We start from the raw sequence: 12888 nt of genomic DNA on the forward strand, positions 1-12888 counted from the left end.
ATAAAATAATATCGGATATACGTAAAATTGTACATATATATTGTTGTCACTTGAATGTTGAAATAAATGCTGTGCCGATAAGATAATTTTCTATCTTCTTAAATTATCAATAATGAATTAAAAACTTCTTTATCAACTGATGGTTTGGTTTAGGGTTAATTCACAATAAAGAATTCAAAAGTACATAGAAGCTCACAAATCAACTTTTCGTGTAACTAAAATCATCTTAATTATTACCGGGATTACCAGTAGGCGAGAGTAGGTGCTTAATTCGATGACAGTTAATACTAGAAAGTATACTTTGATAGTATATGATAGTATATGATATGTTCTTATAGAAGTATACTGTATTTTTTGATAGTATTGACAACGAAGCCTGTTTGACCGTCATTGAATTAAGTACCTACTCTCGCCCACTGGTGGTCCCGGTACTAATTAAGATGATTTTAGTTACGCAAAAAGTGGACTTGTGAGCTTCTACATAGTTTTGTATTCTTGATTCACAATATTGGTCATTTAATTTCTCTTCTAGTTATTCTTAATCTTCTATGGACTAAATGAGTGAAAGCATCGTGTGAGTGGTGTAGTTGGGGTTATATTAAGAGTTGTTTATATTTTTTACGAACATTTAGAATTTGATATCATTTTATGAATTATTTATGTTAACTATTTAAAATTTTTATTATATTTTTAAACAAGCTTATATATCTTTATATATGATAAATATAATATAAATTTTTATTTTTTTCTCAGATTTTTAAAAGTAAAATAGTATATTAGGTAATTTAAGTATACTTTTAAAGAAATATTTTTTTAATCTTATATATTAAATAAGAAATTATAATTACTTATAAATATCTATGTATATATAATTTAATTTACATTTGTTAAGTTGCTTTTTTTTGTTTTTCAGTAATTGAACAAATTTGTATTTACTTAATCAATAGTATTAAAAATTGTATAAATTAATTATAGTCTAAAGAGATCATATGCTTAAATTATTCATACGTCGGTTATCTGCTGGTAAAATGACTTTATTCACTCAATGTTTAAATCCTATTACGGGTACTGCGACTTGGGAAGAAAAGGCCCAAGATTATGACTATCACCAGGAAGTTGCTAGATCGGCATTTGCTGATATGTTGCACGATCATGAAAGAGTTAGTATTTCAAATATAAATAATATAATTTTTGTATAAGACGATAAAAAAGTGATGTTTTTGATTATATAGAATCACAAGTATAATGTAGCACTTGAGGCTGCTATTAAAAAAAACCATGAAGCTGGAGAAGAAGCTAATGTACTTGATATTGGTACTGGTACTGGCTTATTATCTATGATGGCAGCAAAATGTGGAGCAGATAGTGTAACAGCATGCGAGGTATTTTATTATGATATATATATATTTAGTGGTCAGAAGTTTGGGTACTTTTCAAATTTTTTTATTAAATTCATTAGAACTCTCAAAGTATAAGTAATAAACTTTTGTAGCAACCAATATTTTTTATGATATTGCATTACAGTACTTTAGGTGTTCAGTTTTGTTTTCGAGGTAGTGATGTCTCAGTAAATTGTTTATCTCTGCTGCAGTTAAATAGAAATGATATCGACCCAACTTTTGGTCAGTAATGTATATATTTTTAAATAAGACTATTATTCTTAAAATATTTTAAAATATTCATAATGTTTTTTTTATTGTTTTATTTTTAGGCTTTCAGTCCAATGGCTGCGTGCGCTGTAACAATTATAAAAGAAAATGGTTTCGCAAACAAAATAAAATTGATACATAAACGTTCTACAGAAATGACAGTGGGTGAAGGTGGTGATATGGCTAAAAAAGCAAATATTTTGGTGACTGAAGTATTTGACACTGAACTTATCGGAGAAGGAGCATTATCTACGTTTCGGCATGCTCATGAAACATTACTCGAAGTACTATTAACAATTGATTCTTTAAACTGATAGATATTCCAATTACTCTTACATATATTTATAAATAATTTTCTTTATTAGAAAGGTAGTATAATAATACCAAATAGTGGTACTATGTGGGCACAAGTTGTTGAAAGCAAATCTGTTTCTGCGTGGAATAGAATAGAATCAATCAATGATATTAGGACACGAAAAACTTTAATAAATGCTCCATTATGCATAAAATCATGCTCCGGGGCAGCAGCTGTACATGACATTCAATTATCACGTCTTCCTCGTGATGAATTCAAACCTTTAATATCACCACAGCCTATTTTTAGGTGAAGATATATATATATATATATATATATATACACATACTAGTATTATAAGATGTGTGTTTATAAAATATTTAAATTATTTATGTTTTAGATTTAATTGGTCTGGGACTACACCACTGCAGTTTAATGAAAAAGTGTGTTTAAATGTTTTACCAATTGATAGTGGTATTGCTCATGCAATATTTTTATGGTGGGATTTAGATATGGACACAGAAGGAAAGGTGATAATTAATGCTATCAAAGTAATATACAGTTTTGATAATAGATATTTAATAGGTCTTATTAAGCTGTGCACCTGTGTGGGAACATCCTGAGATTAAAAATTCGAAACATAATAATATACATCTTAATGAACTAGCTGATAATATTCCATGGAGGGATCACTGGATGCAGACTATTTATTACCTCCCATCTGAAGTACAAATAAATATTAATAATAAGTTTAATCTTGTTGGTTATCACGACGAATACTGTTTTTGGTTTGATATAAAAAATGATCCAATGTATGTTTTATTTTTTTTATTGCATTGATTTCATTTGTTTGTTATATTTCTAACATTTGAACTTTGTTTCAATTTTAGATTAGATATACGGAATTGCGATAGACCAATATGTACTTGCATCACGCACATTGCTTACTGCAGAACACGCATAGGTCAATTGAACGATAAAGAACGGAATAGTAAATACATAAAAGCATTGTCTAAAAAGATTCATTCAAATTCTGTTTGTCTCTGTTTATCAGATGGATGCTTATTAGGTCTAGCTGCTGCACAGCTAGGTGCCAAAAAAGTATATGTATTAGAAACAAATATGTTATCTCGAAGAACTATTGAAAAGTTTATAAAGACAAATAATCTTAAAGAAAAAGTAGAAATTGTTACAAAAGATGATTTGCTGCCAATTATTAAAGTAGATTTAATTTTTGGTGAACCATACTTTATTAGCTCCATTGTGCCATGGGAAAATCTTCGATTTTGGTATCTTGCTTCACGATACTCATCAAATGTTCAAAGAATACCTATTGCAGCTACAATAAAAGCAGTTGCTGTGGAGTTTAGAGATTTATATAAAATTCGAGCACCTCTTGGAGTGTGTGAAGGTTTTGATTTATCTAGTTTTGACAAACTTGTTCAGGTAAGGCACTCTATATGTGTAAAAGTTTAAAATATCTTAATTTGTTTTTGTACAATTTTATATAGGAATCAAGTGACAAGAGTGATAGTCCTATAGATGCACAACCTCTGTGGGAATATCCTGCCTATGCTTTGACATTACCCTTCAAAATAAAAACATTTGACTTGTCTTCAAATGTTCATAATCATAAACGTATTCAAATATCGGATTATGTTCCTATTTTGCAGTAAGACTTATTTTAATTAATGCGTATTTAAAACTATATTATTTCGGATAAATTTATGAATTATTTTTCGTATTTAGAAATGGATCATGCAATGGGGTTGCATTGTGGGTTGATTGGCAATTAGATCCAGAGATAAGCATATCTTGTGGACCCACTGAAGAAATAGTACCCGGTGAGAGAATATCATGGGATAGATTTACTAGACAAGGTGTGCATATTTTTCGAAACATTAAAGATGTTTCATGTACAGATAAACTCTCATGGTCCTTTAGTTTTGCACCGAAACATGGAAGTATAGAGTTTAAATTTAATATAAATACACCCAAAAAAAATAAGAATGGTTAACACTAATGATTATCTTAATTGAAAATATGAAATAAAAAATAAATATTATTTTATGCCACTTGCATACTTATTCGTTGTGTAGAAACTTATTTTAATAATTTACTTTATGCCTTACTTTACTAAGATTCTTCAGGTAACATACGTAATTGTTTAGCTAGACGTCTGCTTATAAGTTTAGGGTAAGTTTTCTGTTTCATTAAAAACTCTTTACTCTGATGAGTTACTGCTCCATTTTCGAGTTGAAACCTAGAATGCACATTCTGTAATTTTTTTGCAATATATTATAGTAAAGTACAATATATAATATAAGGGATATACAGATTAATTAAACAAAGAAGCATTACTAACTTGCAGAGGTAATGTAAAGGCCCAAGCATAATATTTTTTAACTGTTGGTTTCTCTCTAAAATTGAAAGTGCATATGCCCCTGTTTCAAGAGTTGATAAGCATCCTTCAGTTGGTTGTGTTCGTATGACATATTCGCTCACTGGTACGCCTACTAGTTTGTAGGCTCGAAGTAAATATAATGCAGGGCTCGCATGATATATAGCCTATAGCGTAAATTCTTTTTTGCATATTTGTTCTATTAACAATTTTATACATATAATGTTAAGTGATATCTATACCTTTGCCTGAGGCCAAGTACCATCCAATAAAATTAAATTATATGGTTTCTGATCATTTGTGCCTACTGGATCTAATTCATTCAGAGCTACAGCTCCAGGTGACGGATATAATAAAATTGTATTTTTGTCACTTAAAATTTCTGTTAAGCCTTCATGTTTAGGTGATGGGAATTTCTTCCCTCTGTAAATCGAAACATCAATTTCTATTTTTGTTTCTTTAACTTCACAATTATTACCCTACCGGAAAGTTAAACACTTTCCATCCTCTAAACCAAGCGATAGCATAGGAGCTGTACGTAAACAACGTTTCACTTCTGCTGGATGCTGTAAAATGATGATCCTAGATTCAGGACACAGTCGCTGTTTTGGAAGACCAGGACACCAACATACTGCTACCGGTCTTCTGTAGCAAAGAACATAATGACATACTGAATTTCTTAACAAATTGCTTATTAGCTAAAGGATTTTTTCTCACTGTCATGATTGAAAAATTTCAACATAAATTAAATAATATATACATAACCTAAGAAAAAGATAATGTAATTAACTTTACGAATGAATGATGATAAAAAATGAAACAACCAAGATACAGACATAACCTAAAAGTAAACAAAATGACATACTTGCATTGTACACATTTATCTCTTGTTTTAGGAGGATCTGCGGATATCTTTGATAACTCCTCCCACGCTGTATCTTCGTTTGTCATGACAAAAGTTTGTGAATTTTAACAGATAAGTTATTAATTGACAATTGCGTACGCATAATAATACACATTGGATGAATACCAACTAAAGTGGATACTGGAAGCTACTATACTAAGGATAGATATATCTCGAGATAACTTCGATATATTTATCGTTTCAGAAATCATTTTTAAAAAGAGAAATCATTAATTAGGTATTTCACAATTATACGTACAATCTTTCCAAATACGTATCAAAATGCATTTTCAATAAAAATTACGAAGTGATCTTTTTCATAAAGGTTTTTTATTTTCCAGTTAAAGATAACTGAATTATCGATCACCGCGAATGAAATCTTTACGAACAATCGATCTAATATTTCGGAGGGAGTATTTTTTTTTCTCACTCGCGATAGAGGTAAAGATCGAGATGAAGAGAAGACGAAGAAGATGGCAAATAAATAAAGATAAAACAAAGCAAAATAAAGCAAGAAAATCGGATAGTGAGGTGAAGAGGTATCGAAAAGAGAGCTACAGTGGCTACGTAGGAAAAAAAATGACGCCAGTATTTTTAATGGGAAGCTGAAGGCGAGTTGAATAGAACGAGCTTTTGGGGTGGGTACCGACACTCAGTTTCTTTGATCAATAATGAAACTTTTCTCCGTCTCTCTCTTTCTCTCGTTCTTTCCTATCTACCACCCTGTTGCCATCCACCCTCCTCTCTTGTAGCCCTGCTTTTCCTTTCTCTTTCTATCTATCTGTCTTTCTTTCTTTCTATTTTTCTTTCTTTCTTTCTTTGCTTCCATCGTTCTCTATCTTATCTTATACATTTTTAACCCTTATTTCAATCCCTCGCGAGGACATCGTGAGACTCTACGAGGGTTCAAAGCGAGAGCCAAGTTCTAACAAGCCTCAGGCTTCGTACCCCTTGGCCCGTGGATGTCTCTTTTAAATAATCCATCGGACGATCCATTCGTACGAAAGCACCGTTTTTCTGCGAAAGGTTTAATAGTCTTCAAACTACTAGAGTAGACAGTCTCCTAGAGTGGCCTCAAAAAATTTCGAATTTTCGACTGCAAATATTCCGAGGTTCCATCAAAATTCTCATCTTTCATGAATTTTATTTTTTTTTGTATAAGATATCGTAAGACAACCAAAATTAAGATACCTCAAATAATATACATTATCAAGATTTTTAAAGAATATAGTACTTTATGAAACTCACTTTGAATAATTCAAAATTATTCTTTTAAGATTGTTCAAGCAGCACGAAGAAAAATTCTGCTAATATTCGCTTCAGTTATTGAGATAACTGCTTTAGAAAAAGTTATGTGGACGATTCTCCAAAAATTTGTTCACCGTTTTTAAAAGAAGTTCAGGTAATTTATAATTTATCGAAAGTAATCTTTGAAACGACAGTTTCGTCATTATCTTTGCGGAGACACACTTTCTTGTGTCTGTTAAATATTCTGATATGTTAATGAAGAATTTCTTTACTTTATTTTTATTCTTTCGTCTATTCAAGGAAGAAAAGTAAAAAAAGAAACGATTAAGAAAGAATTTAACATTTTTTTTATTTTTAGAGATCTGATCTATCATGGACATAATACTCGTCTAACCAGAGACAAAATCCTTGCATAGATTTCTCATTCTTTCTCGTAGCGTCTTTTTTTCGTGTCTTTCGCCTCTTGACAAAGAAAGCGAAGTCGTTCTCTTTACTTGGGGATCGTAAAAGTCAAGGAGATTCGAGAGTGTAGGATATGGTGAGGAACGAGGGAATACGATTTATAAGAAAAAGAAGAGGAAAAGAGATAGGGAACAAAAAGAGGGAGGAAAAAGAGGTTGGACCGCACAAAGAAAAAAGCGCAGGCGGGAGGTCGAGGTGAACACGGAGGGAAATAGAGAGAAAGAGAGAGAGAGAGAGAAAGAGAGAGAGAGAGAGAGAGAGAGAGAGAGAGAGAGAGGTGCGGAATAATGCTTAACAAGCCGACTTGAAAGGACGGCCGCCATGTTGAGTCAATACTTGAAAGTCTTTGCTCATTAAGAATATTTTACATCTGGCTCCTCCGGCAGCACCGCCGAGTCTTTAATTCCTCTTTCCCTTCTGCCATTCCGTTCGTTCCGAAGCCGTGCTCGCTTCGCTCATCTTCGAAGAGAGAAGCTTTCTTTTGCTTCCTTTTACTCTGTCCCCTTCGCCCTCACTCCCGCCTTCACGTTCGAGGTCCGTCCCCTTGGTGCCTGGTTGCATACCGGGGGTGGTTGGACCCTCGAAGATGGAAGTTATTTACGCGCCACTCGGAACACCCTCTACCATCGCGAACTCTCTCACTCTTTTTCTCTCTCTTTCTTTTGGTTTCCCTTCTCACAACCCCTCTCATCGGTTGCCACCCCCTCTGTTGCCACCACCGCCGGCGGCCTTGGCTGGCCATCACGTCCGCCATTGCCTTCCTTTTCTGACCCCTTAAGAACGACGGAAAGAATTCCTTCGACTTCATCCACGAACCAACCCTCCGTCCGCCCTTTGCCGTCTCTCTCTCTTTTTCTTTTTTCTCTTTTTATTCCTTTCCTCTTTTCTTTCTCCTATCGTTCTTCTACCATTGCATAATCACCATTCCATTTCGTGGCGTTTTTCCTAATTCCTACCCAATTCCGCTTTTAGCATTTCAATTTATACCCGCGGACCGATCCGTCAGACGTGCCTATCCTCCGGTAACGATGGATTATTATCGAAGACGTACCGCTTCGAATGGAAATTTACGTTGAAAGCGGGAAGAGGGGTGAAATTGTTTTTTTAGGCGTTCGACAGAAAAATGGACATCAATCTCTTTTGTTGTTCTTTTAACTTTTTTTCTATGGATAATTATTTATTCGATCTCGAGATAGAAAAATAATTGAATTTACTTAACTTACATATATATCTACATATAAGTGCTCGACAGACTTATTGAAGAATTTTGATATTCTTGTTTTTGTTATAATTTTATTCGCTAGTCATATTACCGTTAGATCAATTCATAAAACGATAAATCCGTTGTTACCCCTTGTCGCGAATAGGGGTTTGGTTATAAAAATAAATCACATGTGCACATCGGTAGTACGTTTCTCGCGTTTCTCAATTGTATCAACTTTAACCCTTTCATTGTTTCGCTTTTTTTCCTATCGATCCTTTCTTAGTATTTCACTGGCTTCTTTCGCGAACCCTTTCTCGCGCGTTTCGTGTTAGAAACGGGCGAGGAGATTCGAAGTTTGTCCGTGCGAACAAATGCTTGCACGAACGGCATGTTAGCGTACATAATAAGCTGTGCAGAAAGCGAGCAAACGAGAATGAAAAAGGAGAGAGAGAGAGAGAGAGAGAGAGAGAGAGAGAGAGAGAGAGAGAGAGAGAGAGAGATAGAATGAAACAAAAACTGGTCTCGCGAGGTAAAACAATAGGGGGTTCCTTCGGAAGGGCAGACAGAGAGAAAGAGAGAGAGAAATACCATACAACCCCGTAGAGTCGTACAGCCATGGCACGACGTGTGTGAAATTCAAGAACCTGTAGCGCGAAGAAGAACAAAACGTTACTGCCAGCTGCGCGGTGCATACGTTATTAGTGTGTCGTTTTGTCCTTCTTCATCGACATTCTTACTGGAAAAAGAAAGAGAAAGAATGAGAAAGAATGTAAGAGAAAGAGAGAGGACCAAAGATCATAATTCCAGCGAGACGGTGCAACGCGTTAATATACCGATTCTCTTCCTTCTTCTCGGCAGAGTCTCTTTACCCTACATTTTCTTTGGTACTTTTCATTCCCTATCCTTTCTCACTCTTCTCTCTCTTCTTCCCCATCTACCGAGAAACAGGTTCTTCTTTATTCGGCCCGCTTATTATGCAACTTATTGTTTTCGCCGAGACACAAGGGTCTCCGAGTGGTCCTGAATCAGGCGAAAAAAAAAACGAGTCTTCGAGTGACTCGTTCCACGGCTTTGGGTTCTCATACTTTCATCTCTCATACTGAATTATCATAGCGTTAGATTTTTGTCACTTTGACGAACCGCTTTTTTTTAACCGGTAGATAACATTGTGATATTTGGATTAGAAAGGATCCTTTACGAAGAATATACATATAGAGAAGTAGATAAATAAAAAGGTTCTGTATTGTATAGACTAGAAGATCATATTCCATGCAAGATGGTTTCTTTGATGTTTTTTACTTTTTTACTTTTTTTGAATACTTTTTTGACGATGTTCCCATGGACCGATTAGGATGACAATTGTGACATTTTTTTTCTTAATTTCTTCATAAGCGATTAATAATCATGTAATATATGGTTCCTTGGTACATTGCTAAAATGATGCAGCACCAATAAACAGCAGATGTCCAGAAGCAAACGGAAAAGATTTTCTTTTCATTTTTACTTTTTCTTTTTTTTTAGCAAGAACTCCCGTGGACCCGTCCAGGTGTCCATTGTGGGTCCGAGCTATGATTCTCAACCCTTAATCCTTAACCCTTTGGCCGCACGCATCCGCCTGCAGACGCCCATTTACCGATTCTGAAACAATACCGACCGGACCGCACCCCGGATGCGCACGTTTATTAAGTAATGTCCCCCTTTGCTTTTCGTTTCGCAGCTGGCCGAGCAAAAAAAGCACTGTTGCTTTTGTCTATCGCTTCTCGCAGTCCAACGATGCTTTTCTAACGACTTCTAGCGATTATTATGTCATAAGATAGAATGTCCGCTATGTTTAACGTTGGGATGTCCTGTTCGAATTCAAGGTCCAACTGATTTTTATATTTTTTATGCACGATCACTATACCACATTAACTTATTCGTTATTTAAGAAATTTTATATCTTTTTCTTGTTATAATTTTACTTGTTCGTCATATTGTTACATTTGATCAGTTCACAAGATTATGATTCTAAACGTTGAATTGTTACAATATACTATTAAATCTATATAGCTAACATAAGATAAACTTTTAGAACTTAATAATTGTAAATTTCTTTTCTTCTCTTGATGTTTCTTTCTACAATTCCTCTCATCGAGTATTTTTTTATTATTTATTTTTTATCTTTTATTCTTTATTAATTTTAAAATTCATAAAAATAAAATGAGTTTATTTAATAATGCATACGTTAATTAATTAAATACAAACGTTATACTAAGCAGTAATATCTAAGAATGGAAAGTTCATAATAATGATTACAATATTTATTCTCGCAAGTATATTTCCATTGATCTAGAATAATTGATCTTTCTTCTTTATAGTCATCTTTTACATTTTTATTAATATCTCAAGTATAAAACATCATATGCGAAAATTCTTGTGTAAAATCGATTTCTTGAATTGGTGATAGTATTCAATCAACGTACGTCGTACCATTCAAAGACGAGTCGCAAGGGGTTAAGCGAAACCTGACCAGATCCGTGGCTCACCCCACTACGTGGCCGGCAAAAGGGTGGCCCTTGGCACTAGAACCCGTCCTTCGTTCATGCAAAATGCAAGAGGCCAGTTTCGAAACGGCCGGCCATCAAATATCCACGCCGTTACTATTTCCGAATAAAAATTCTTTCGCGAGCTGTTTGAGCAATTTTTGTCTCCTTGTCACGTTAAATTTGATTTAACGTATTTTTTTTACCGGAAGTGACGATACGTCAAAAATATTTTGAACGTGATCTACGTGATAGAATCACAAGCGATGTTTCAATATTTGGATCGAACATTCTACAAACCGATTGAAATCGAAAGTGTCGTTTAAATCGAAAAGGCAAACGATGGTGCTGCCAAATTGATTTACTATCAAAATGTTATGCTTTTTAGTGACAATTCGGACATGATTTTAGAGTTTTATAATTTTACAATTAGATTATTATTATATATTATATCTTAACAGTAACTTTACGGAAAAGAGAGAATAAAAATTAATATTAGCTTATTAATAAAATTATAATACTTTGTTTTTTATCATTTTAAGATATGAATCTTCAGTACAGTGTAGTTACAAGAGTATAGGCTCATGATGCCGCGACTCTAAATACCTACAAATAAAATATTTATATAATTTTTCAGTTCGGTAAAGTGAATTTTGGGATACTATGCATACGCAATATTTTTTTGTTTATTATTTTTTGTAAATTTTTGTGAAAATATGGTGAAAGGAGGACTAAGAAAAATATTATTATAAAATCTAACATCGAATACAATATTATAGACGGTAGAATAAATAAATGTGTATTGCTCGAAATTCATTTTTAAGGTTGCAATTTAGTAAGGATTTACTCATTTTTTATCATTCTGATTTAATTCCATTACCAACAGATTTTTCTCAATGCACCGTCTTAAAAGGTTGACCTTAATCTCAGGAGGATCAATTAGTCTCTGATTAATCCTCGCGTAGCATTCTCTCATCCGTTTCCTCTTCAATTGTCTGTGAAATTATCGTAAGTAATTTAGTTCTCGTAATGGTCTGGACGGCTTTCCACTCCGTCAACTTTTATAAAGTTGCCGACTTTACTCGTTTGTGCATAATTACTATTAATTAAGTAAAGATACAATTAAAATCTTTTTACCTCAATTCGTATGATCGAACGAAGATGCATAATTATAATTACTAGATATTGTTATTATTATTATTATTTCTTTTTTCTGGTCGAACTAACTCAGGGAACTTTTTCTCATCTAAGATAATTAATAATTATATATATATATATAATAATTAACATAAATATATGATTAGAAGGATCAAAAATTATGTAAAAAAATGTTGAAAATGTGTAATAAAAATATGTAATAGAGGTGGGAGGGGGTGAAGTTAAGGAAAGAGGGTGTGGTTGCTTAAAATGTCGGACCTTGGAGTACGTACGACCATATTCCGCTTGCTTGCTCCCTTCGTAAGCTTGACAGTGGAGGAGGTAAACCCCACCCACCCCTTTGTATGTAGAAGGTACGGAGCCATTGATTTTGAATATGTAATCGGAGGCATTTTATTATTCCATCGTACTTTGATCGGGGAAGGGGTTTGCTGTTTCTCCGTATCGGACGGGGGGTGGTTCGATCACCATACCACCGCCATCGACCTTCGTTTCTCGTCCATGAAAGGAGAGTAGGGTGAGTAAGCGAGCGAGCAAGCGAGAAATAGAAAGAGTACGAGAAAGAGAGAAAGAAAGAGAAAAAGAGAGAGAACAGAGTTGATTCTCCTCGGCAACTACCACCGTCAGAACCAACGTAAGCACCACCACCACCACCACCACCACCACCACCACCACCACCATTACTACTACTACCACTACCACCCTCCAGTTCTTGACGCGTGATTGAATATTTTTTCGCTGTGCGCGATTGGTTCGTCGTAGTCGTGGCAGGCAGAACGAACGAGTCTAGAGGGGTAGTACGGCATGACGGAGGAGAAGGAGGTGGAGGAGGAGGAAGTGGTGGTGAAGGTGGGTGAGGTGGGGTTTGGAGCCACCTGTCAAGCAAAAGAATCGCCATGGTAACCAGGAAACCAGGCACCGTCGCCATCGGCTGAAGGGGCTGCTTGTTCGACGGGGGTTGTCGACCGGATCTTTCAGAGATACTCATGGAGCTTACATTGAATTTTAAGAAAGTTTCTACCATCGGAATAAGATCGGTATAATC

At 34.4% G+C, this 12888-nt stretch overlaps 2 protein-coding genes and 1 long non-coding RNA gene across 3 annotated transcripts; 1 reads left to right on the forward strand and 2 right to left on the reverse strand.

Annotated features, from left to right (window-relative positions):
- The first annotated feature begins 512 nt into the window (after nt 1-512).
- Nucleotides 513-4031, forward strand: LOC106784852 (protein arginine N-methyltransferase 7). Its single transcript, XM_014744804.1, has 10 exons — nt 513-574; nt 914-1160; nt 1233-1382; nt 1712-1933; nt 2015-2253; nt 2345-2474; nt 2530-2756; nt 2835-3390; nt 3456-3616; nt 3694-4031. Exons 2-10 carry the CDS (start codon nt 990-992, stop codon nt 3959-3961), a joined length of 2124 nt encoding a protein of 707 aa, XP_014600290.1. The 5' UTR covers nt 513-574; nt 914-989; the 3' UTR covers nt 3962-4031.
- On the reverse strand, nt 3989-5655 carry LOC106784853 (DTW domain-containing protein 2). The gene is made up of 5 exons (XM_014744805.1): nt 5211-5655; nt 4829-4990; nt 4588-4768; nt 4310-4512; nt 3989-4207 (listed from the first exon to the last, which is right to left on the reverse strand). Exons 1-5 carry the CDS (start codon nt 5294-5296, stop codon nt 4081-4083), a joined length of 759 nt encoding a protein of 252 aa, XP_014600291.1. The 5' UTR covers nt 5297-5655; the 3' UTR covers nt 3989-4080.
- A 4821-nt stretch (nt 5656-10476) lies between these two features.
- On the reverse strand, nt 10477-11895 carry LOC106784832. The gene is made up of 3 exons (XR_001381458.1): nt 11823-11895; nt 11566-11680; nt 10477-11291 (listed from the first exon to the last, which is right to left on the reverse strand). It is a non-coding gene; the product is annotated as an uncharacterized LOC106784832 (long non-coding RNA).
- Between the last annotated feature and the right edge of the window lie 993 nt (nt 11896-12888).

Source organism: Polistes canadensis, unplaced genomic scaffold (genome assembly GCF_001313835.1).
Source record: "Polistes canadensis isolate GaletaPanama2010 unplaced genomic scaffold, ASM131383v1 scaffold_41, whole genome shotgun sequence".
In the NCBI taxonomy this organism is placed as follows: Eukaryota; Metazoa; Arthropoda; class Insecta; order Hymenoptera; family Vespidae; genus Polistes; species Polistes canadensis.

What these genes read in the sequence shown, in the direction of transcription:
- LOC106784852 (XM_014744804.1), top strand. Translation starts at nt 990, where the DNA reads ATGCTTAAATTATTCATACGTCGGTTATCTGCTGGTAAAATGACTTTA. An exon ending in TGTTGCACGATCATGAAAGA is followed by an intron (nt 1,161 to 1,232) that starts GTTAGTATTTCA and finishes TTGATTATATAG; the next exon opens with AATCACAAGTATAATGTAGC. An exon ending in ATATGGACACAGAAGGAAAG is followed by an intron (nt 2,475 to 2,529) that starts GTGATAATTAAT and finishes GATATTTAATAG; the next exon opens with GTCTTATTAAGCTGTGCACC.
- LOC106784853 (XM_014744805.1), bottom strand. Translation starts at nt 5,296, where the DNA reads ATGACAAACGAAGATACAGCGTGGGAGGAGTTATCAAAGATATCCGCA. An exon ending in GATAAATGTGTACAATGCAA is followed by an intron (nt 4,991 to 5,210) that starts GTATGTCATTTT and finishes TCTTTGCTACAG; the next exon opens with AAGACCGGTAGCAGTATGTT. An exon ending in GTACTTGGCCTCAGGCAAAG is followed by an intron (nt 4,513 to 4,587) that starts GTATAGATATCA and finishes TTTACGCTATAG; the next exon opens with GCTATATATCATGCGAGCCC.